The sequence below is a fragment of the Myxocyprinus asiaticus genome, chromosome 2 (genome assembly GCF_019703515.2).
Source record: "Myxocyprinus asiaticus isolate MX2 ecotype Aquarium Trade chromosome 2, UBuf_Myxa_2, whole genome shotgun sequence".
In the NCBI taxonomy this organism is placed as follows: Eukaryota; Metazoa; Chordata; class Actinopteri; order Cypriniformes; family Catostomidae; genus Myxocyprinus; species Myxocyprinus asiaticus.
Genome location: NC_059345.1, coordinates 4,178,877 through 4,205,086, shown reverse-complemented (window position 1 = coordinate 4,205,086; position 26,210 = coordinate 4,178,877). Strand labels below are relative to the sequence as shown.

Genomic DNA, 26,210 nt, shown 5'->3' with positions numbered 1-26,210 from the left:
AGTGCACAGCTGACAGCGTGCTGATTGTTAATGTGTGCCGGTGTGGTTGCCAGATATTCAAGCTGGGAATCATTATACATGAATATGACTTTGCATTTTCATTCTTTAGCAGGGGCCAGAAGAAAAATTAGAAAACTCAGACCCCACTCGCATCCTGGAGACGGTGCGCAACATCTTAACCCATCCGTGTCGTGCATGGTCCATAACAAACTTCTGCCCGTCTATGGGAGAACACAGTGTTCCGCCTCAGTAGACAAATGACACCCACCTGCGCTTCCACCTGTGCCCACTTGAACTTTGCACTTGAACAAATATTAGCACTTAGAATTAGCGCTCTCATGGAAAATGGATAAGACATAGTGCATGATCGTTGCGCATAGCACTGAGCTTTGTGCGCTGAGCTTTGTGCGCTGAGCTTTGTGCGCTCAAGATAGTGCTTTTACAGATGTGGTCACTATGAACTGTTGTTGTATGGAAAAGAGCTGGGAGAAGATTCTTCCAAACAATAAATAACAGTATATGAGTTTGGAACTACATGAGGTTGAGTTAGTAATGACAGAATTTTCATTTTTTTCAAGCTGTTCATTGTTATTTTATTTTATTTTGACAGTGCAATAACTGTACCGAGTTTAGTTAGTCATTATGTTGTTAGTTAGATTCATTAGTTTGGTCATAAAAAGGACAACAAATATTTGTACACCATTTGTGTGTAATTGCTGAGTGCAATAACACTTAATTTTAACTACACGGTAATCTGTTAGACAGACACTGTTTACCTTTAGTGTACCACTGAACCATAAAAGATTGCAAATGGGGAAAAGGAAACTATGCAAGTAAAACCAAAGGTAACCAGGAGAGATTTTTATTCCGGTTTAAACAGTCATTGAGTTTTGGAGGTAATTCAATATTCATTGATATTACAGATTGACATAGAGGTCAATGGTTCACCTGTGGATCTTCAAATGAAGCTTGGAGACAATGGAGAAGCATTCTTTGTTGAGGAGACTCAACAGGCCAGTGTGAGTTTTATTTATATCAGTGCATTAATACATTCTTATTTCACAAGTGTAGTATGCTAGATTTCATATATCGCATTAACAGCCTTTTTTCACACTAATAAGTTGTTGCTGATAAACCCACAAGGTCCTCAGCATACAGTAAATAATTGGACATTCAAAAGATTAAAACCTTTAAAGGAATATTCCGGGTTCAATACAAGTTAAGCTCAATCGACAGCATTTGTGGCATGATAATAATTACCACTAAAATAATTTTTTCTTTAAAAAAGCAAAAATCTGTGTTCCAGTGAGGCACTTACAATGGAAATGAATGGGGCCAATCTGTAAACGTTATAATACTCACCGTTTCGATTAGTGACGTGACGCCATGCGAGGTTCGGACACGTGAACGGCGAGCTCTGCAAGAAAGCAAGAAACTCTTACATTAACGGAAGGTCGCTTTTGCACTGATGTTCCCGGTCAAATTGAGAATATTCCACTTTCCTAAACTGATTCTGAGATAAACTTGGAGGAGCTTGGCGAGGTAATTAAGGCCTTTTTAGATCTTATGCTACAAAACTGGCTCCACTTTTGCTAGAAGTTTATACGGAATCATTAAAGAATGGAAAGCCTTCTCCAACCATGACGCAAGCCCGGATCAGTCTGATTCTTAAAAAGGACAAATATCCAAGCGAGTGTAAGAGTTTCCGTCCAATTTCTCTGATCCAGCTAGACATTAAAATATTGTCAAAAATTTTGGCTAACCGATTAAGTAAAGTTATGACATCTCTTACACATATAGATCAGGTGGGGTTTATTCGGGGCCGTAGCTCTTCTGATAACATTAGGTGTTTCATCAATGTCATGTCCGCTGCCATCTCACTTGATGCCGAAAAGGCGTTTGATATGGTAGAATGGGATTATCTTTTAAAGATTTTGGAAATGTACGGGTTCGGGAATACTTTTATTGGTTGGATTAAGTTACTTTATAGACACCCGGTAGCGATGGTACAAACGTATGGATTCATTTCAGATTATTTTACTCTGGATAGGGGCACCTGGCAGGGTTGCCCTCTTTCCCCATTATTGTTCTGTCTTGCCCTGGAACCATTAGCAGCTGCGATAAGAAAGGAGGATGATTTTCCAGGGGTGGTGGCAGGAGGTATGGCGCATAAGCTTTTGCTTTACGCAGATTACATTTTATTATTCGTCTTCGACCCCATTAGATCTATGCCTTGCCTCCACAGAATTATTATTCCTTTTCTAAGTTCTTGGGATACAGAGTTAATTGGTCTAAATCCGAAGCTTTGGCTCTGACAGCATACTGCCCAGTAACGGCTTTTCAGCTGGGTGCCTTCCAGTGGCCCAAACAGGGCATTATGTATTTGGGTATTTTATTCCCAGCAAATTTGTATGATTTAGTTAGAGTTAATTTTGACCCTTTAATAAAAGGGCTTCATTACTTTTATCTATGATTGGGAAGGTTAATGTTATTAAAATGAGTTGTATTCCAAAATTAAACTACTTGCTACAGTCTCTCTGTGTAGATGTCCCCCTCTCTTATTACAAGCAATTTGATAGCATAGCGAAGTCCTTCATTTGGAATGGTAAACGTCCCAGATTACATTTCAGTAAGTTTCATAGGCCGATTGACAAAGGTGGGCTAGGGGTGGGGTTGGGGATTGGGAGGGGGAGGGGTGGTAGTGGGGGTTAAATGTTGATTCTGTGTATATATGTTTTGCTTTTCTTTGTTTGATGTGTGAATCAATAAAAAATGTAAATCACAAAAAATACTCACCGTTTCAAAAGTACAATGTCAAAACTGTGTGATTTTAAAAAGCGGTTAATTGTACAGGAAACAATCCCTGCCCACCTGGTGACATCACCAATACCGACAGACTCTGATCCAGTGTTCTGGGGGCAGGAGTCTGCTGTGATTGGTTCAGGTTTAGAGGTCGGAGTCACAGAGGAGGAGAGCGGTGTGGTGAAAAAGAAAAAGAAGAGGAAAAGAAAACACAGAACTACTGAACAGAGGAAAGAAGAGCAGAACACTCATGGAGCAAATCAGTAATTACTTATTTTCTACATGTGATATTAACTGAGCACAAGTGCACTCATTCACCCTCTCTCACACATTCTCTAGATTTGTTTGGGCTAGACACGCCCAGTATTAAAGTGATTCCAGGAACATTAGTAATATGTGTTTGTGGCTTTCAGGGTGCCATCATTTTCACCCAGTGAAGTCAGACAGACTCATAGACTGTTAGACAGTTATACTCTCTCTGATGGAGACTGGCCAACAGACAGGTATAGGTACACACACACACACACACACACACACACGTAGAGTGTCATGTCAGACTAGATCTGAACCCCACTCTTTTTCTTAACACAAAGGGAGAAATTGTAAAAATGATGTCATACAATGGCAGTTTATGGTGACCACATCTTCAAGTTTCAAAAGGACACAAAAGTATAATTCAGAAATCTAATAAATTATTCCATGAGACTGTTATGAAAGCGTCTGATAAGTATTGGTGAGAAACAAACTGAAATCTAATGTATTATTTAGTCAATCTTTTTACTGACCTTTGATCTACTGTGCACATTCATGATAGGGCACCAGAGCAACAGTCTACACTGCCCCCTCGTGTCATTGGTATGTTTATCTAAAAACAGGTCCTCCACAGCAATAGTGACAACAGAACACAACACAGCTGCACACAAAACAGAGAACCGAACAAACTAAACATGTCTGAAGAGTTTGTAGTGGAAGAATTGATGCATTTCTATGCCCAGCCTTATTTTTGTGAAAGTTTTTGGACTGGTGCCAGTTCACAGTGTACAGTTACCCACGTGATGCCGAAAATAGAAAACAAGCGATCGATACAATTTACTGCCGCTTGTCACTGCTGGTTAGGATAAAAACTCTGATTACCATAGAAAATATACCTTTTATCATGTGTCATTTGCTGTCAGTTTAGGACATGGTGTGACTGCTGCCTGTAGCCTCCTCTATGTTTCTGTTTGATTTCCGAGTACTCCAGGCTGGGCATAGAAATGTGTGCAACTTTTTCTGCGTTAAAATACTTTAAAAACAATAATTAAGACATTTGTTGGTCAATTTTCTGGAAAACTGTAAATACTTTGTCTCTGTAGCACTATAAAAATTCCTTTGTTTGTTTGAGTGGCCCATCCAGCCTGACGTAACTACATTGACTCAACCAATGGCGTGAGTTGGGGGCGGGACTATCTGTTTGTTTGATCAATAGAAGACAGGGTTGATTTCAGAAGGCTGTTTGAAAACAATACTATTTTTTTTATTCCATTCAGTGATGCTAGTACCTCAGAAATGACACACTTCAGCTTTAATACATTTTTTGACATGTATTTACAAATAATTGATTTATTATTTTCAATTTTATTATTAACAAACCACCTAAATGTTTTTTACTTGATGCAAACTGACAACATGTTCATAAAAAAAGGGTTTATTTAAGTCATTGTCTGTATGAATTGCATTTTAGATCTGAACAAAAAAAAGAAGTGACATCATTGACCCATATAAACACATCATGTGGCCCTTTTACAGGAGTGTGTCAGAGCCCAGCTCTCCTAAAAGTGATTCAGAATTGATGATGAAATCATCAGAAAGATCTTGTGAAGATCACTCCCATATGCAGTGGACGTGGGGTGAGCTGCCTGAATCTACTAAGGTATGGACTTTAGTGCCACTGTATGGTACCCAAAAACAGCATTTCAATAAATATATGTGATGCAGGTTCAAAACCATTTTTTAATAAAACTGTTAAAAACTCATGTGTCAAGTTCACAGAAATACACGTGTTTACACAGCTTAATAATTAATTTCAAAAAAGTAAAAAAAAAAAATATATATATATATACTGTATATATATATATATATATATATATATATATATATATATATATATATATACAGTATATATATATTTTTTTCAAGGAAAACAATATTTCAAGGAAAAATATTTCCTTGTCACATTAAAGTTTTTTTTATCAATAATACATATAATAATATACTGAATATTATATATTTTTTTCAAATAATAATATTTACCAAAAAAAAAAATTAACACACTGCTTTTTTAATTTTTTTTATGAATTATTATAAAATATTTTTCCAAACTACTTATGCCAACATTTCTCCTCTCAATAATTTCAGCTTTTAATGAGACTTTTATTTATTTATTTATTTATTTACAGTCTCCAGACATTTACACCATGTTTTGAAATTCTTTAAGCATTTACTCAGAAAATGAAAACATGTTCATCATAGTTGAGGTGTAATCAACCAATTGTTTGTTGTGATTTGTATTTTTAATAGATCCAGACCAAAAAAACTGCATCAAGTCATTGACCTTTACAGTATATTAACCTCCTGAGACACATGCCTGGACATTACGTTTTGGCTTCGCTATAGGCTATGCATAATTTCATTTAAACCAAATGATCTCTGTTCAGGAGACTCTTAGGCTGTCATTAAAGGGTTAAACATTTGATGCACCGAGTCAACAAAACAACATGGCGCCGATCACAGCGGAGTTTGTTTTTGGGAGAAACGCAACAAAACTACATAGGCTAAAAATCTCATTAAGTTTTTACATCAAAACCTGTTGTGTCAAAAGAGTAGAGTCTCTAGTTTCATTCAATATGCCATTTCGCTTTAACGCGAAACGCCATGCTGTTAAACACAGTGACCACGTATGTGGACTATAGGCTCATTTTCTTTAAAATATCCTATATTAACTGTTCATTACCACATTGAGAATCAATGGGTTCATCCAAAAGCTGGAGAATGTTGCTTTCAGAGGCTTTATACAGAACTAGGATGAAAATAAGGTGCATTTCAAACTGTTCTGAGACCAGTGCAGACAGACAGCACACTGGAAGTCATCCCATAATTAGGGAGCAAGGGAGCATTGTATAGCTTTCCTTTACAGCTAAGTGCATTCACTCCTAATATCAGGTCAAAAGTTCAGTTTCAGGCTGCAGATGATGTTTGGATCACTCAACATGTTTGGCAGATTAAGACAATGATAATCAGTACATAGATTCAGAATTTATAATGTATAATTCTATTTTAACATGGTTGGCAGTGATTGGATGATCCTGGATATTACTTTGAATCAGAATTAATTAATTTTTAGGAAAACTGTTTGGTCTAAAAATTATTATTATTATTATTATTATTTGCATGTTTCATAGGGGATACTTGTTACAGATCATAAAGGGGAATGGAAAATGCACACAGCAGTCATGCTTCAGCCTCAGGAGGTTGATACACCAAGTTGCTACAAACCATTAAAGGAAAAAAACACTCCAAAAAAAAACAACATTTGATTTACTTTCATCAAGAAAAGATGGAAATTTGAGTTATTTTTTGTTGAAAAATTAGCTCTCAAATCTCATTTGTGCTTGCATCAATTCAAAACATTAAAATGTGTCGTGTTGTGAGCGGTGAAGAGACACAATAGAGTGAACTATTCCTTTAAAACTGTAAATGCCTACAGACAGACTAAAGAGGTATATTTGATGGCAGAAGACTGATTATTAATACTATTAAATGTAAGTATTTATTGATCTTTTGTGTTCTACATTTATATAAAATAATAAGCCACTCGAGGCTGTGTTCCAGAGATTTTACTTATACATCTTCTTCAGATCAGTCACAGAGACCGGGCGGAGTCTCTTCAGCTGTTGAGCATTACACCATCAGAATACACTCACTTCAGGATCATTACTGATGCCAACAGCATGACGACCCATTCGGATCAGAGTCCACAGTCCTCTGAACACATGTGTCCGATCATCAGACCTCAGCCCCAAACTCCTCAACTTGAAACAAGCAAACATCATCAACATCTCACAGAACCTCATTCCATCAGACATCACGTACAAAGATCTGAATCTCACAGCAGCACACTGGAGTCAGACTCTCTTACACCAGGACCACCCCATCACACATGCAAACTACAACCACACCTGCTGGAACATCATCCAAACAAATTAGCTCATCATATATCCAAACTAGAACTTCATATTCCAAAAGCATCAAATCCAGGATCATGTTCATCAGTGAGGGGTCACCTGCCCATGTTTGTACCCCAAGCTGCTGCTCGTCTGCTGGGAGACATGACAGAGAGCGGCCCAGAGTTTAACACTTCCTCCAATCCAGAATCAGCTTGCAAGAGGAAAGGTAGTAAACACTGAACCAGTTTTGGAGTTTGACAAAAGTATTTTACAGTACATTTTACTTTTGCATTTACAAGTCATCTAATTTTTGAGTCATTTAAGGCTGCAGAGTAAGATGTTTGTATTATGTGTTTTAGTTGTGAGGAAGAGGAGTCAGCACCAGGGTCCAGATGACATCTATCTGGATGATCTCAATGGCTTGGAACCGCATATAGCTGCTCGCTACTTCCCCAACAGGTAATGATATGCATCCATTCCTGTGCATGGATATTCCTGCTTAATTTTTCAAACAATGTTAATTGTGGCAAGGTCCAGTTTAAAAAATCAATATATACTAAAATGGGAAATCTCACTTGATTTTAAACATTCTACCTGTACACTCTGACCTCAGAAGTACTTGATGAGTAGGGACTAAGTACAGTCCGACACTGTGGTCTCTAAGTTAAAAAAAATATATATATATTTATTTGTGTATTAAATGACTTGTAAAAATCAAGTTCCCTTTTTCACCCAATTTGGAATGCCCAATTCCCAATGCGCTTTTAAGTCCTCGTGGTCGCGTAGTGATTCGCCTCAGTTGGATCAGACGAATCCCAGTTGCCTCCACATCTGAGACCGTCAACCCGCGCATCTTATTACGTGGCTTGTTGAGCGCGTTACCACAGAGACATAGTGTGTGTGGAGGCTTCACGCCATCCACCGCAGCATCCACGCTCAACTCACCACGCGCCCCACTGAGAACGAACCACATTATAGTGACCACGAGGAGGTTACCCCATGTGACTCTACCCTCCCTAGCAACCGGGCCAATTTGCTTAGGAGACCTGGCTGGAGTCACTCAACACGCCCTGGGATTCAAACTAGCGAACTCCAGGGGTGGTAGTCAGCGTCTTTACCACTGAGCTACCCAGGCCCCAAATTGAAGAGTAATTTAAGATATTGTAAAAGGCTTTCTTACTAGTTATAATAACATTATAAATATCTAAAATTAACATTGCCACTAAACCAAATTACAGATATCAAAAATTTTCTTTTTTACTAGTTGTAATTCTAGTTGTAAAAAAAAAAAAAATTCTAGAGCATATAGTTTTCCTAAAAATGTATGTCCTCATATGTGGACAACGAGACTAAGTTGTGAAATTTTAAATAATACCAAGCTATAGAAAGTCAGATTTTTGTTCATCAAATTGTTTCTTATGTTTCAAGGAGTGTTGATTATTCATGTTTTTGAGACGTTACAGACATTACATCAGAAATTAGCATAATTAATTCTGATTCAAAGTAATGTCCAGCATCATCCAATCACTGCCAACCATGATTAATATAAATTCTGATTCTATGATTTTATTACCTTACCTTGCTCCCTATTTAGTGAATTACTTAACCTCCAGTGTGCTCTGTTCACTGGACTCCGAACAGTTCGAAATTAACCCTAACTCCATATGAAGCCTCTGAAAAAACATTTTTCAGCTTTTGGATGAACCCATTGATTCTCAATGTAAAATGCACAGTAAATATAGGATTTCTAATGAAACCCTTGTGTTTTTGTACACATCAGTGTACATTGTGTTTAGCAGCATGGCGTTTCGTGATAAATCACTCAAATGTAAAAAATGGCATATCAGATGAAACTAGAGACCCTAATCTTTTGATTCAAGCAGGTTTCAATGCAAAAACTTAATTAGGTTCCTTACCAGATGTAGTTTTTTTGGTGTTTCTCCCAAAGACAAACTCCGCTGTGGTCAGCACCATGTTGTTTTGTCACATGACTCCGTCCGTTGAAAGTTGAACCCTTTACGGACAGCACAGACTCTTCTGAACTGAGATCAGTCGGCTTAAATGAAATTAAATTATGTGTTGCGTATAGCGAAGCCAAACTACAACTTCCACGCATGTGTACCGGGTGGGGGAGGGGGTCGCACAAGGTTAAATGTCAAAAGGCCTTGGGATGCAAACTGTTGTTAAAGATACACATGAGTTTTGTTGTAATCAGTGTGATTTTATAAATATATTTAATTGATATTTAGAATGAATTACTGGATTGCATGAATTGCTCTAAAAAGTCTGTGTAAACACACCTTATAACAAGAATTTTATTAAATGTATTTCTGATTTATTATATCTGCTCTGTCAAAATCTCATCATTTGGCAATGCTTAGAACTGTCAATGCAATATATCCAAAAACGTTTCCACAAAACGGCAAAGAATTGTTAATGGAACCATTAAGGAACCGTAATTATTAAATTCCTCACGATTCCCATCCCTAGTCATGCCTAACATCACCCTTTAACCATAATAAAATAATAATAACGCCTGCCCTTGACAGAGCTGAAATTTGAAAATTAGAGCTCTCGAGACCAGACACTAATTGGCAAAGCACATTTTATTTTGTGTAAACAGTGTATGTGTTCGTGATGTCTGTGTCTTGTAGTGAGTCATCTGGAAGACACTGGGATGAAGATTATAATCGCTCAGGGTCTCAGTCACCACAGTCAATAAACAGCACAGCAGCTGACAGCGGCACAGAGTGTTTATCTGATTCTTCCTCTGACCTGCCAACAGTCTCTCTGTCACTGTGTGGAGGCCTCGGAGACAACGCTCAAATCAACAAAGGTGAACACAGTCAATATACAGCACCCTTACTCTTACACTGTGTCCAAACCAGGTGAAATGTGATAAAGTGAGAAGCAGTAAGGCGTATCTCTTCTAAGTTATAGTGTGCTTTTGTCCCAACTGGCCATTGATTTTGTCCATGACAGTAACAAGTGATACTCGACAAAACATTTTGTTGGTTGCTTGATTTCTATTCAAAAATACCTGTTTGTTAAACATTAAATATGCTTTGGTTAATTGATATTGTCTCGATGAGGACAGAAAAATAACATGGCGCTGCACACTTGTACCATTGTGCCAGGTGAGAACACGCCACGGTGTATGACAAACTGGCACGTTATTCCTTAAATGGGTCATTGACAAATAAAGTTGTCTGAAGTGATAAAAATAAGAAGTCTAGTTTAAAACGCTTTTATCAGGTTCGTAGAAATGTAATCTTTGTGTTCATGTTTACTATCTGAAATTCCATTTTTGATATAAACAAAGTGTATTTCTGGGAGTAATGATGTCATTTTTATATCAAGAATTAAAGTTTTTACTAGTGCAAATGTAATAATTGCTGATATCAAAAATGATCATTTTCACTAGTAGTAATTCCATTCCTAATATCATGAATTATTATTTTAACTGGTGAAAAATGAATTATGGATATAATTATAGATATAACAGGTCATACATAATTAAAAAAAAAAAACAAAAAAAAAATTATAGCATTGTCTACAAAAAAAACAAAACGAAACAAAAAAAACAGATTTAATGACATAAAAAGTTGTGTATTCATCAAGTAAAAGGTATTAAAATACTTTCCTTGCACCTTGACGTGTACACAACTTAATTATTTATTTAAAATATAAATAAGGTGTGTACACAATAATAAATAAATCAATAAAAATACATATTTTTCAAAGTAAAAAATATTTTTTTATTATTATTATTATTATTATTTTAACCTTAACAAAATTTCCCTTTTCATGAAAAATGTCAAAATATCAGATTTTTTTCAAACTTCACACATAGTCATTAGGGTCTAAAGTTTTTTCTCTGTTTTCAACATTTTTCAATTATTAATATTTTAAAACAAACTTGTTTCACTGCTTATTTTGAAAAGAAATAATAAAATATTATTATTCGGGGCCTGGGTAGCTCAGCAAGTAAAGATGCTGACTGCCACACCTGGAGTTGCGAGTTCAAATCCAGCGTGTTCTGAGTGACACCAGTCAGGCTTCCTAAGCAACCAGTTGGCCCAGTTACTAGGGTGGGTAGAGTCATGTTGGGGTAACCTCCTTGTGGTCACTATAATGTGGTTCGCTCTCAGTGTGGAGCATGGTGAGTTGTGCGTGGATGACGCACTATGTCTCCGCGGTAACACACACAACAAGCCATGTGATAAGATGCACAGATTGACGGTCTCAGACGCAGAGGCAACTGAGATTCGTCCTCCACCACCCGGATTGAGGCAAGTCACTATGCCACCACAAGGACATAGAGTGCATTGGGAATTGGGCATTCCAAATTGGGGAGAAAAGGGGAGAAAAAAAAAAAGATTATTATTCTAATTATTATTCAAATCTACTTATGCCAACATATATTTTTTCAAGAATTTCAACTTTTAATTTTATGTTTTTATTTTTAATGTCTACAGATGGGTACACCACTTACCTAACCATAACATTTTTTAATTTAAACTACAGGAAAATAAAATAAATAAATAAAAAAAATGACTTGGAACTCAGAAATTGAATGTATGTTCATTATAGTAGAGGTGTATTTGTATAATACACATCATTGACCTACACTGACATTTTAATTTTTAATTTTGATGTAGAGAAATTCCTAGAGCATATTGTCACATATCAGGAGTTTGCTGACAATCCAGCCATCATTGACAATCCAAACCTGGTGGTGAGAATCGGCAACAGGTGAGTGATATGTGAACTGCACAAATACAAACAGCATTACATGCCCCACCAGAGACAGAAATATACTGGATCATTGCTACACAACAATAAAGGATGCATATCGCTCTGTCACTAGAGCAGCTTTGGGACTATTTGATCACTGTCTGGTTCATCTTCTTCCAAACTACAGACAGAAAGTAAAATCTGCTAAGCATGTAGTAAGGACTGTAAAGAGATGGACCAATGAAGCAGAGCTGGAACTACAAGCCTGCTTCGATTGCACGGATTGGAGTGTTTTTGAGGCTGCAGCCACAGACCTGGACGAGCTCACAGATACTGTTACATCATATATCAGTTTCTGTAAGGATATGTGCATCTGGATCCCTACTAGGACTTATTTAACATTTAACAATGACAAACCATGGTTTACAGCAGAGCTCAGGCAGCTTTGTCAGGCCAAAGAGGATGCTTACAGAGGTGGGGATACAATCTTGTACAATCAGGCCAGGAACACACTGAATAAGGAAATCAGAGTGGCTAATAGAAGATACTCTAAGAAGCTGAAAAACAAGTTTTCAGCTAACGACCCTAAATCAGTGTGGAGTGGCATGAAAAAACATACAAATTACAGGACTCATACCCCCAACCCTGTGGTGGACCAACAACTGGCTGACGACCTGAATGTGTTCTACTGTAGATTTGAAAGGCCCAATCTCACACCCCCACACCCGCTCTGACCTTCACTTCACACAAACACCAACACCTCCTGCAACCCCCCTCCTCTCCCCACCTGCTACTCAACCTGCACTTAAGATCTGTGAAGATGATGTGTGCCATGTCTTTCAGAAACAAAAGATAAGGAAAACTTCAGGCCCAGATGACGTTTCACCGGCATGTCTTAGATCCTGTGCTAACCAGCTGGCCCCCATCTTCACACAGATCTTCAATAGATCACTGGAGCAGTGTGAAGTCCCATGCTGCTTCAAACGCTCAATCATCATTCCTGTCCCAAAGAAACCCAAAATCACAGGACTTAATGACTACAGACCTGTCGCCCTGACGTCTGTGATGTCATTTGAGAGACTGGTGTTGTCCCACCTGAAGGACATCACTGGACCCTTTCTAGATCCCTTTCAATTTGCTTATCGAGCAAACAGGTCTGTGGATGATGCAGTCAACTTGGTATTGCATCATATCCTGCAACATCTGGACAGACCAGGGACATATGCAAGGATCCTTTTTGTGGACTTCAGTTCGGCTTTCAACACTATCATCCCAGCTATTCTCTGGACTAAATTAAACCAACTCTCTGTTCCCATGTCTATCTGTCAGTGGATTACCAGCTTTCTGACGGACAGGCAGCAGCTTGTGAGACAGGGGAAATTCACTTCCAGCACCTGTACTATCAGCACTGGTGCCCCCCAGGGATGTGTGCTCTCCCCACTACTCTTCTCCCTCTACACCAAAGACTGCATCACCAAGGACCCCTCTGTCAAGCTCCTGAAGTTTGCAGACGACACCACTGTCATCGGCCTCATTCGAGATGACGATGAGTCTGCATACAGAAGGGAGGTTAAACAGCTGGCTGTCTGGTGCAGTCAAAACAACCTTGAGTTGAACACGCTCAAAACAGTGGAGATGATTGTGGACTTTAGGAGGAACACCCCAACACTGTCCCCCTCACCATTCTAAACAGCACTGTGGCAGCAGTGGAGTCATTCAGGTTCCTGGGCACTACCATCTCACAGGACCTGAAGTGGGAGACCCACATTGACTCCATTGCGAAAAAGGCCCAGCAGAGGCTGTACTTCGTTTGCCAGTTGAGGAAGTTCAACCTGCCACAGGCGCTGCTGATACAGTTCTACTGAGCAGTAACTGAGTCTGACCTCAATAACTGTCTGGTTTGGTTCAGCAACGAAATCGGATATCAGAATACTACAAAGGACAGTTCGGACTGCTGAGAGGATTATTGGTTGCCCACTAACTTTTTGAATTGTTGCCTTCTGGCCGACGCTTCAGAGCTCAGAGCACCAGAAACATCAGGCACAGGAACAGTTTTTCACTCAGGCTATCCATATCATGAACAGTTAAAACTGCCCCATTGAGCAATAATTAATGTGCAATACACAGCTTAGTCTTTTTATATTATCCAACACATTCTACCTCTTCTGCCATTACATTCCCTTGCACTGTATATAACCGATTTGTATTTAGATTTGTACTGCATATGTGTGTGTGTATATGTGTGTGTATATGTATGTGTATATGTATGTGTATGTATGTATGTATGTGTGTGTGTGTGTGTGTGTGTGTGTATATATATATATATATATATATTGTCTATTGTGTATTCTATATATACTTTATTTTCTTTTCAATATTTATCTATTTTTTATTCAATTTTTAATTATTTTTTAAAAGTCTTGTTGCTGTTTTGTATTGTTGTGTACTGGAAGCTCCTGTCACCAAGACAAATTCCTTGTATGTGTAAGCATACTTGGCAATAAAGCTGATTCTGTTTCTGATACCTTTCGACAACAAGTGAATAACAAAAAAACAACAACATTTAGTTAATAGGTGTACCTAGTTTAAAGAAAATGTATATTGATTAATTTATGCATTTAAATGTCATTCATCGTAAAAGAAAAATCAGATCTGTCAGATCTTGTGTAATTTCTTTCAGATATTATAACTGGACATTGGCAGCACCATTGATTCTCAGCTTGCGAGCCTTTCAGAAGAATCTGCCCACGGTCTGGCTTTGATTATTAAAAGAGAAGACAATTAATTTACAGAGGATTCAAAATGAGTGACCAGTCGTTGATCAGATGTGTTTCTTGTAGGCCACAGTGGACGCCTGGGTAAAAGAGAAAATGCCAAAGAAGACGAACCGCTGGTGGTTCTGGAGGAAGAGCAAGGTCTGTAAAAAATGTTACACATCCAGAGACTTTACAAGGTGGAAAGCAGGTGGAAGATTGCCTTTGGGATACAACAAATCCAGATATTCCAAATATTGTCTTTTCTTTTTACAGTCACAGTCCAAAAAACAAGAGACAAGTGATTCACTGAATGCAGAATGTCTTTCCCATTCTGATGATAAAAGTCCTTCAAAGTAAGACAAACTAGTATTGTAACATGTAGATCTAAGAATGCAACCATGATAACCATGTTTTGTTGAAGAAATACACTGTTGTAAGATGTTACCATACTATTCGTAATATATTAAAATGTTCTTATCCTATAAGCTCGGATTGGCCCGCCGGTGGGCCTGTACAGTAAAATAAATATTTATCAAAATATTAATAAATACAGTCTTGACCAACACAAAATAGGTATCGTTTTAAAGCTTAAAAGTTATCATTTACAATGCATGCAGGCATTATGAACAAAACTGAACAAGGGCTTTGAAATTGGCAGACAAACCAGAAGTGTTCCATTTTGATAATTTATTAATAATTTTGCACTGTAAATATTATTGTATTTGGTAAAAACATCAAACTGATCAAATAGCCATGTGTCATATGTCAATGGAAAGCTCTCAAATAGTAGAATACATCCAGCCTATTTGTTTTACTCATAGACAAAAATATAGCGAATAATAGCTTAGTTTATGTTAAGCAACAGGTGTAGCTTATATGCCACGTTTTCACTAATAACTTCATGAAAAATAAACGAAACTTAAAATATTACATAGCATTACTTAGAGGAGGTGATTACCGTTAAAATGAGCCCACACACAACGTAACTGGATGTATTGATCATTAGATAATCCATGTGAAGTGCAATGTGCACACAGGACATAATGTGCTAAATGGCTAAAAACACGTTAGCTTTCCTGGATCAGATGACTTCATTGGAAATTATGTAGTATGTTGTTCGCTGCAACCAGAGGTGGAAGTCATCCAAATATGGGCAGAGAGGATCGTTCACTCTAAATTACATATGGCCACCACTAGATGGCACCAAGTATGACTCAGTGATGACTCAAATGACACAGAATGGAACTGAATGAGATCTCATTACTCATGCCTGCATGCTTTAGAGAGAGCATACCTTTAGTCATTGTTGTATTTGGAGACATTTTTGGACACTAGGATAAATTATTTTTGTAATGCTATAACTTTTGATTGATTTTTCATATCAACACAAAATTTTACTCAGTAGTTTTTCGGAGATATCTTATTTACACCCTGAGATATATAATGTCAAATCAGAAAAATAAGAACAATGATGTTTTCAGCAGTTTCTTAGACAGAGAGTCTCAGAATGTATCATAATCTATTTCATAAAAAAAAGCATTGAAAAGTTTTCTTTAACATTATTACAAAAAAAAAAAAAAATCTTTAAAAACACCTTCAGAGCTTAAAGGGTTAAATGTTAATAGTTATTTGTTTTTATTTTTCACCGTGTCCTAACCAGGTGTGACTCCTGACATGTCAAGAAATTTTTCAGTCCTCACTGACCACAAATATCATAGCCAATCCCAAATTTCACTCTGGGCGGAGATATGCCCAGCACAATGCAACATAAAGAGGAATTAAACGACTGACCGCATACAATGCAATTTGTCGTAGTTAGTTAGGACTAAAACTCAGATCAACATGAAAAATAAAAGATTTATTCCTTGTCTTTACATGTCAATCTAGCGATGAATCCATGATAAATTTGTTTTTAAAAAGAAGAATATTGTTCTTAGATCTTTCTCATAGTATTTATAATATATTAAAATATTTGTCTTTATAAATGTCTGGGGCTATTTAATTTTGTCGTACTGCAGTTTTTTGCAGTTAGTAGCTGCTTTATACAAACTCAAGTACAAGCTCTAAATAAAATAAAAAAAATAAAAAAAATAAAAAAAAAATCATATCGGCATTAAGGTGTTTTTGGAACATGGAAGCTGGTTTGTTGCTGGTCCAGGGAGGTTTACTATATCAGATCATCTTGATTAAGATGCCCTACCAGATTGAAGTCAGTCAGACTCCAGCCGATCAACAATCCAGACCAGCTTGGATCAGCTAAAAACCCTTTAAAACCATCTACCATGAGAAGCTTATTTTAGCTGGATTGATTTGATGTTTCCTCAGGCAGGCTGTTGTGGACAGTTCCAGTGATGAAGAATCAAAGGAACTGAACTCGGCAGCAGAACCGTCTGTTCACACTCACTCATATAAGAAATCACTGCGGCTCTCTTCAGAGCAGATTGTGAGACGTGTGCACACAGACACACAAATATCTGAGATTCTGTATTCAAACTAAAAAATTCACATTTTGTGTGTGTGTGTGTGTGTGGTTTACACAGGCTGGTCTTGGGCTTAAAGATGGACCCAATGGTGTGGTGTTCAGTATCACCACACAGTATCAGGGAACATGTCGCTGTGAGGGAACCATCTACCTTTGGCACTGGAGTGACAAGATAGTCATCTCAGATATAGACGGCACTATCACAAAGTATGTTATCAATCAAATTCCATACTCTAGACAAGTTAATCTCACAACAAACATGTCTGATACATATAATAATATACATTTTATTTTGCATAAATAATATATATATATATATATATATATATTGCAATTATGTCATTATTAGCCTATTTTATTGTGGAAAAAATCTTATTCTCATTACTGTACAGTAAAGAAATTAATTCTGTCCAGACAAAATTATTTACAAAATAAATTTAATTAAGTGTAAAGTCAGTGCAAAAAATACTACCATTATAATATTTAATGTATTATAAATTAGTGTATACTGTAAAAAAAAAAAAAAATATTAAAATAAATACATTATTATTATAAAACAAATTAATAAATCATTATTATTATTATTTTAATAATAATAATAATAATAATAATAAATATAATACTATTTTTAATATTAAAATAATATAAAAAATATAAGAAATTGTAATATTTTTTACTATTTTTAATTAAATATGATTATATTAAATAAAATAATAATAATTTATTTTTTATTATTTCTTTAAGTAGGGCAGTATTTTTATGAAATTGTTGATATAAATTAATAAAGCAATGCAGAACAATCTAAGAAATGTTAGTGGTCCTTAAACTGGGCTTTACTGTCCATGTGCAAAATATCATATTTTATTTCTTTCTATTGGGATAAAATACAGTCAATCAAATATTATACTCTAATGGGATCATATTAGGATACAGATCATATTTCACACAAAATCTGAGGAAAAATTAAAAATTAAACAGTATTTTGCAAAAAATAAATAAACTTTTCTTTTAAGGACCATTAAGATTTTTAGCTTTATGATATATGTACATTAATAAAGAAGTCTATTTTAAAGACCCTTAAGATTTTTGCTGCATTGTGTAGTAATGTAATAATGCCACCCCCAAATCTCAGTAGCCTGTTTTAATGTGGAAAAAATCTCATTCACTTTAAAACGGTAAAGAAAATAATTGTCTCGAGACAATGATTTAAAAAACAAAAAAGGAAATAAAATCATTATAAAGCCAGTACAACAGAAACCAACATTTATAATTTATAACATATTATAAAGTAATATAACACTACATTAATACAGTATTATTATTACAATTATAATAATAAATATAATTATTTTGTATTTATTTTTCATTTTAACAGTAGAGAGAAATTCTCATTTTCATAACTATTTTAATTTCCATTATTATTTTCATGACATTATTATGAAAATAATGCCACAAAAAAATAAACAAAAAATAGGCTTCATCATCCTTACGCAAAAGAAAATTCTTATTTTTTTTAATTTTTTTTTTTGGGAAGTTAAATATATCTCGGACATGTTCTTGACAGCTTTTGTAAGATTGTGAGAGCAATGATTTCATTATGTGTGTCTCAAGTATTTCCCATTACAAGTTCTTAAATACAGTGGGCTTTTTCCCCCATCACAGGTCTGATGTTTTAGGTCAGTTTCTCCCTCAGCTTGGTAAAGACTGGACTCACCAGGGCATTGCAAAACTTTACCACACCATACATGAGTAAGACAAACTCGCATACACAAGAAACTCATGTTCAATCTAACATGCATATGTATAAAGTGTCTGTTGTTTAGACTCTCTTTTGTTTGGATTTGCAAAGACAGTTTTCTGGATTTAATTTTAGGAATGGCTACAAGTTCCTCTACTGTTCTGCACGGGCGATTGGCATGGCGGGCATCACCAGAGGGTACTTGCACTGGGTCAATGACCAGGGCACCATCTTACCAAGAGGACCTCTCATGCTCTCACCCAGCAGCCTGTTCTCTGCATTTCACAGGTACATACACAGACACTAATCCGAGTCATTGAATTTAATCAGTAACGCATTTATCTGATTTTTCCTAATGTCCATAAAGGTCTTTTGCTATCTAAATCATTGCATGCTTAAATTCAGTCAAAGACAGTTGGGATTAATTGATAATTTGAAGGGTTTTTTTAGCAGAACATCAGTAGGCTTCATCATGAATCTGATGGTAAAATGTTTCAGAGCAGACATTATTCATCAGTTTGCTCGGGTGTTTGAAATCAGCAGATTTGTTGCATTATATGCCAGTGGTGTCCAACTTTTCCAAAGCTGGAGTGCCTTTTAACTCCAGAAGTATTAAAGACATCTTCATATCCTTTTAGATACTGGTTCAGAACAAACTTTCCTTTTTGTACCTTCATTTTGAAGGCCCTATATGGTTAAACACCAGAGAGATACAGTATGATGCTCTCAATGTGGCTCCATTTGTAACTTGTTTGATTTTACCCAATTGTGTTAGTCAAACACCAGTTGTGGGACACATGGTATGAAGCTAGTTTTTCATGTCCAACAAAACAAAGGTCTGAAGTGCAAATAATGTTGAAACTAGAAATGTACCTTAATTTATTCACATAAAAACAATAATGTCAAATTCTCGAACTTGGTGGGTCCCAAAATACACTAAGAACATATGGACTTTCGAAAATCAAGTGAATACAAAGTCTCTCTCTCTCTATCTCAGGGAGGTGATTGAGAAGAAGCCAGAGAAGTTTAAGATTGAATGTTTGACAGACATTAAGAACCTCTTCCCTCTGAACTCTCAGCCGTTCTATGCAGCCTTCGGCAACCGCAGCAATGTAAGACACATGAACTCCACAGTACCTGCAATAACAGAATTCATGTCTTAACATATTGATGTTTGTATATTTCAGGATGTGTTTGCCTATAAATATGTTGGTGTGCCATCATGTCACATTTTCACGGTGAACCCAAAAGGAGAAGTCATTCAGGAGCAGTGCAAAAGCAACAAGACTTCGTAAGATTACAGCATAGATGTGCACACTAATGAGTGTGTCCTTATTTGGTTTTTTAATTTCATGATTAGCTTGAATCCTACTTCTAAGCATCTGTTGCACTGAATAATATCTGACAACTTTATTTAACATTCACATTTCAGATATAGTCATCTAAGTGAGCTGGTGGATCATGTGTTTCCTCTGATGGACAAACAGCAAAACTCTGCCTTCATCTATCCAGAATTCAGTTCTTTCTGCTTTTGGAGGGAGCCAATCACTGAAGTGTGTCTGGATGAGCTGCTGTGACAGTGATTGGCTGAGCTTGTTAAGAGCCCCTGATCTTATTGTTCAGTCTATAATGTGTATAAAAGGACAAAACTTTGTAGTCAATCTGTAGTTTCTTATAAAGAAAGATCACTACAAGTATGTTCAAGCAAATTAATACAGAGCTGCTGTTAAAAACATAATTCAATTTAAAGCCTTAACTAAGCTTATGCTACACAGAGCAAATGTGTATTTCAAAAATAGTGACGAAAGAGTTAAAGTACACCTAATTTGTAAAGTATTGTGGATAAATGTTGAATAACGGTCATTTTATCTCCTAAATCCTGAAAATGCTTTTTGTGTATATGTGTGTGTGTGTGTGTGTGTGTGTGTGTGTGTGTGTGTGTGTGTGTGTGTGTGCATTTTTCTAATTTTAAAACAATGTATTTTTACAAATTATATCCACATAATTAAGTGAAATGTTCAAATTTCAAACTGAATTTCAAAACTTCTTAGTGTTTGGTATGTCCCCATTTCACTTGCATGACAGTGTTTTTGTGTTTAACATCCTGAGACCCCGCGTCCCCATGCCTGGACATTACGTTTTGGCTTCGCTATAGGCTATGCATTATTAAATTTCATTTAAACCAAATGATCTCAGTTCAGCTCTAGGCTGTCTGGGTAAAGGGTTAAACTTTCGACACACCAAGTCAACAAAACAACATGGTGCCGATCACAGCGGAGTTTGTCTTTGGGAGAAACACCAACAAAACTAAATCTGGTAAGAAAACTAATTAAGTTTTTACATTAAAACCTGTTTGTGTCAAAAGATTAGTCTCTAGTCATCCGATATGCCATTTTAAAAATTATCGCTTTATTGCGAAACTCCACGCTGTTAAACACAATGACCATGTACATAGACAAAAATATCCTATATTCACTGTGCATTATCACATGGGGGGGCACTTTTTGGTTGTTTTTCCAAAGTTGGAGTGCCTATAACTCTAGATATTTAGTCCGTGGACTAAAATATCCTATATTCACTGTGCATTATCACATTGAGAATCAATGGGTTCATCTAAAAGCTAGAAAATGTGTCTTTCAGAGGCTTTATATGGAGTTAGGATGAAAATAAGGTGCATTTCAAACTAAGACAGACAGCACACTGGAGGTTATGCCATTCCCTAATTAGGGAGCAAGGGAGCATCCTATAACTCTCTATGCAGCTAAGTGCATTCACTCCTAACATCCGGTCAAAAGTTCAGTTTCAGGCTGCAGATGATATTTGGACCACTCAACATGTTTGGCAGACATGGGACAATGATAATCAGTACATAGATTCAGAATTTATCATTGTATATTTTTATTTTAACATGGTTGACAGTGATTGGATGATACTGGCCATTACTTTGAAGTTATTTATGTTAATTTCTGATGTAATGTCTGTAATGTCTCAAAAACATGAATAACCAACACTCCTGGAAACATAATAAACTATTTGATGAATACAATCTGACTATCTATAGCTTGGTATTATTTAAAATTTCACAAATTCATTCCACTGTCCATACATTTTTAGGAAAACGATTTGCTCTAATATATATATATATATATATATATATATATATATATATATAAGCAATATCACACGAGCAAGAGTGCGATATGGCCCTATATCAGCACTGCTGTGATTTGGCTGCAGGCTGAGTGCTGTAGGTAATCACAGCAGTGCTGATTTAGGGCCATTTTGCACTCTTGCTCGTGTGATATTGCTTAAATACAACAGTTCAATGAACAAATATATTTAAAAAAATTAGGAAAAACTGAGTACGGTCACAAAAAACGCATTTGTGCAAGGAACTACTTTCTTACGCAACGGATCAGAATCTGCCATTGCTGGTTCAAACCAAATGATGTGTCCAAGCCTCTCAAAAACATAACTTCAGAACTACTAGTATCACAGCTTGGGCTGTTTCTAACATGTTATTGGAGAAACACGGATGTGTGTGTGTGTGTGAGTGAGAGAGAGAGAGAAATAGAGAGAGATGGAGCGTGTGCCCTGTTGATGATGCTGTAGTGTGTTAGTCAGCTTACTGAAGATAATGTAATTTTGGTAAAATTCATCCTATTTTCTCACTGAAAAATAGCCGTCCAAGCGGGGGTATTCCTCCCTAATTCGCAGTAGCTGGTACACAAGTCATTCACTATAGAAACCGCGATGTTCTCCGCCATTTTGTCCTCTCCAATGTGTAAAGTCCGGTAAGAGGTAAGCGCCTTGAGTTTGTGTAATTAATCAGTCTGTTGTGTCTCTCAGCTGTGATGAGCCTTAATGCTGAAGTTGTTAGTTTAAAGCCATTTCCTAGCTTTAGTAGTGTAGCTGTAGTCCAAGCGATCACGTAGTGCACTGCTGATGAATGAAAACACTGACTGACGCTGACTGACTTCACATCACCTGGCTCATATTACACACAAAAATGGTCTTTTGCTGCCACCTGCAGGCTAAAATATGTAATGTCACAAAATTAAATGTAAAGGGACACATATAGCACATCTGCACTGCTCTTACACTTTAGTTGAGAACCGCACAAACACAAGCAGAGTGATACGCACAGTGAAGCGTCGGAGTGATGATGGTGCGAGACCATCAGTACTCATGGAACGTCTCTCGTCCAATCAGATGAGGACCGGAACTAACTGTTGTGTATATGTGTATATATATATATATATATATATATATATATATATATATATACTAGCTACAAATCAAAAAGGGGAATGGAAAATGCACACAGCAGTCACGTGGGGGTCTCAGGAGGTTAAGATTTAAAATGTTAATGCAATTCATAACTTTAACTCTTTACTATGCACTAATATAAGAATGCATACATTCACCATACATTCAGTGTTACTCTTCAGAGTCACATAACCACAAAGAAGAACTGTTGGATGAAACTTATAATTTTTTTTTTTTTTTTTTTTTTTTGCAGAAAGTTTATTTGCACATACAGTCTTGCAGAAGTTCTCACATTCTGACTCACTTCTTTGTACTAGTTTGTAACTCTTATCAATTATTAATTCCTTGGCAGGTTTATATATCTGTCTTTTATTTTTATTTTATTTTTTAAATCCTGCACAGAAGATAGGAAATTATGAAGACAGTGGCAGTAAATAATGTGAAAAACATGAATGAAATTATACAAATATAAAACAGTAGTTTCATGTCCCATTTTCCTTTATTATACACAGGTTTGGGTTGTTTATACAATGTTACAGTTGGTAATGCCTTCTGCGTACAGTAGTCTTGTGTACAAATGATTGTGCCATTGACAAAATATACAGTATGTCCACACAAAATAAAACATCTTTCATGAATGTGAAATTGTCAAATATGTTAAAAAGTCAAAATGTCGATCTGAAAAGTGTTTTTAAGCCAAGTGTTAAGTGTTAAATTGCACTAATGCAGCTCTAAATTTCATGCATTTGAGAATGTGTTCATTTTGTTTTTGTGACCGTTTTTAAGAAAAATCTTGACATGTTATTTGTTGTTCAGTGAGATTTATAGTTTGTCGACTCTGATTCTTTTGCACAGTCATACAGTCACTTTATGACAGTTTTTATGGCTGTGATGTTCCAAATTAACAGCACTGAATATTTTATAAAAGCAATATTTAATTATTTTTGTATGTCTGGAAGAATTTGCTCTAAATGCATATTCTAATATACTCTAGATTTGCAAGTCACTGTACTATTACACACATTAATTAAGCACTGACCTAAAAAAAATAAAAATAAAAAATAGGTTCCATTTGGACCACAAATGTCACATAAATTAATTTCATTATAAACAAGGATTAAAAAAAGAGATGCAAATGCTTTAAAGATGTCTTAACTGTTCCATGTGGCCAAGAACAAAAATCTGTTTATAATTCTATTAATTAGTGCTTAATGGTTCATGATCCATGTGCAGGGTTGGGAGGGTAACTTTTTAAAAATTGTAATCCGTTACAGATTACTGATTACTTAACAATAAATGTAATCAGGGGAGCCTGGGTAGCTCAGTGGTAAAATACGCTGGCTACCACCCCTGGAGTTCGCTACCTTGCTAGTTCGAATCCCAGGGTGTGCTGAGTGACTCCAGCCAGGTCTCCTAAGCAACCAAATTGGCCCAGTTGCTAGGGAGGGTAGAGTCACATTTGGTATACTCCTCGTGGTCGCTATAATGTGGTTCGTTCTCGGTGGGGTGAGTTGAGCGCGGATGCCGCGGTGGATGGCGTGAAGCCTCCACACGCGCTATGTCTCCGTGGCAACGCGTTCAACAACTGGGATTCGTCCTCCGTCACCCGGATTGAGGCGACCACAAGGACTTAAAAGCACATTGGGAATTGGCCATTGCAAATTAGGGGGAAAAAAAGAAAGTAATCAGTAATGTAATCCAATTACAGCAATTTGAATGTAATCAGATTATTTTCCATTACTTCTGGACTACACATATTGGCACATTTGTAAATGAAGTCAAGATCAAACCAATATGATCTTTAAATGATGGCTTGAATGCAAACAGAACATGTTTGAGGAATTTTATTGAGTACTGTTGTCGCTGTTATTATATCTAAGGAAAAGAAACAAGTACAATGCACCTTACCAAGAAAACATAAAATGAGCTGTTAATGTAGAACAACTTGGTATTTTTAAAGAAATCAGGTGAGTTATCTGTCTGCTACAGAAAAATAAAATTTCTCAAAGCAAATATAATCAGAACAGATGCACTGAATTACAGTGTGCCTCGGTTAACATTAAACGAAATCTGACAGGATATACCTCAGATTCAAAAACACAGCAAAGTGTAATTCTACCATGTATTGCAGTTAGTGTGTATTGTAATTTGCACTATTCATTAAATTCAGACTGTATTCATTAGGTAGATCCCACGTTATCATCATCATTATTATTGTCATAATCCTGTGTTTGCACATGATCCAAAGTCAAACATCACCAGCTAACAGTTTATGGCTGATTTCTATGTTTATGTTTCTGTTTAAGGAGGATTTTAAAGGGGCAGAAAGTTTTGATTCCAAAAAGAAAAAAATCTAGTTTTAAAGAATAGATCAAAACAGATTTAAACTTTTAGTGTGTCTTTTCAATTACTTATCCCTAATTACTATAAGTGTTGAACATTTGGCAGAATGTCTCCCTCATCCAGACATTTGAACTGTTCGCAGCGATAATTGATCAAAATCAGATATTTCTTCATTAAACTTTAAACACATTTTCAATTAATCTGGTATTTATGTGTACAATCTGGATTTGTTAATAATGATCAGGGATGCAAAATCACGAGAGGTGAAAAAGGAGAGAAAGTCATGGCAAGGGAAAATCACTATTTCTTTTGTCAGAAATTAAAGCTTGTAATCCTGACAGTAATCCCAATTTTTTTTAAATGTATCTGTAATCTGATTACGATGGGTTTTTATGTAACTGTAACGAATTACAGTTACCTAATATGTATCCTGATTACCTAACAAGTAATCCGTTACTCCCCAAGCCTGTCCATGTGGAATGAATCTTGCGTTCGGATCTAATTTGTGAACTCTGCTTTAAAATGATCATTAAAGGTGATTTTGTTTCATGGAAAGGTATAACAAATGTTCTTACTCCCTGAAAGATATAACTGAAATAAGTGTCCTTCGATATCTCACTGGTCAGTGACATCACTAGAACAAAAATGTGACCGCGAGCCGTGGTCTCTGACGCTTTCTGCCAGTCAATAATTTTGCGTGTTCTAACAGTGTTGTAGTTGCAGCAAATTATTGAGGTTTAAAGGATTACTTCACCCAAAAATATAAATCCTCTCATGATATACTTACCTTTAAGCCATCACAGATGTGTATGTCTTTCCTTCTTCAGCAGAACCGAAATGAAGATTTTTATAAGCACATTTCAGCTCTTTTTGTCCAT

General features: G+C 36.2%; 1 protein-coding gene across 5 annotated transcripts in view; it reads left to right on the top strand.

The window, feature by feature from the left end:
• The window catches only part of LOC127455043 (phosphatidate phosphatase LPIN2-like), a 36,163-nt gene extending 14,397 nt beyond the window's left edge, over nt 1-21,766 (top strand). For 3 of the 5 annotated variants that reach the window (XM_051722614.1, XM_051722601.1, XM_051722609.1), the window contains exons 3-20: nt 924-1,019; nt 2,854-3,065; nt 3,216-3,305; nt 4,591-4,714; nt 6,699-7,233; nt 7,367-7,466; nt 9,662-9,843; nt 11,669-11,762; nt 14,425-14,494; nt 14,585-14,659; nt 14,774-14,853; nt 16,826-16,943; nt 17,041-17,189; nt 18,645-18,731; nt 18,856-19,008; nt 19,718-19,832; nt 19,908-20,011; nt 20,153-21,766. In XM_051722614.1, the coding sequence (XP_051578574.1) occupies nt 924-1,019; nt 2,854-3,065; nt 3,216-3,305; nt 4,591-4,714; nt 6,699-7,233; nt 7,367-7,466; nt 9,662-9,843; nt 11,669-11,762; nt 14,425-14,494; nt 14,585-14,659; nt 14,774-14,853; nt 16,826-16,943; nt 17,041-17,189; nt 18,645-18,731; nt 18,856-19,008; nt 19,718-19,832; nt 19,908-20,011; nt 20,153-20,297 (2,529 nt within the window). In that variant the 3' untranslated portion in view covers nt 20,298-21,766. The other 2 variants (XM_051722618.1, XM_051722626.1) reach the window with 2 other exon arrangements.
• Nucleotides 21,767-26,210: the final 4,444 nt, after the last annotated feature.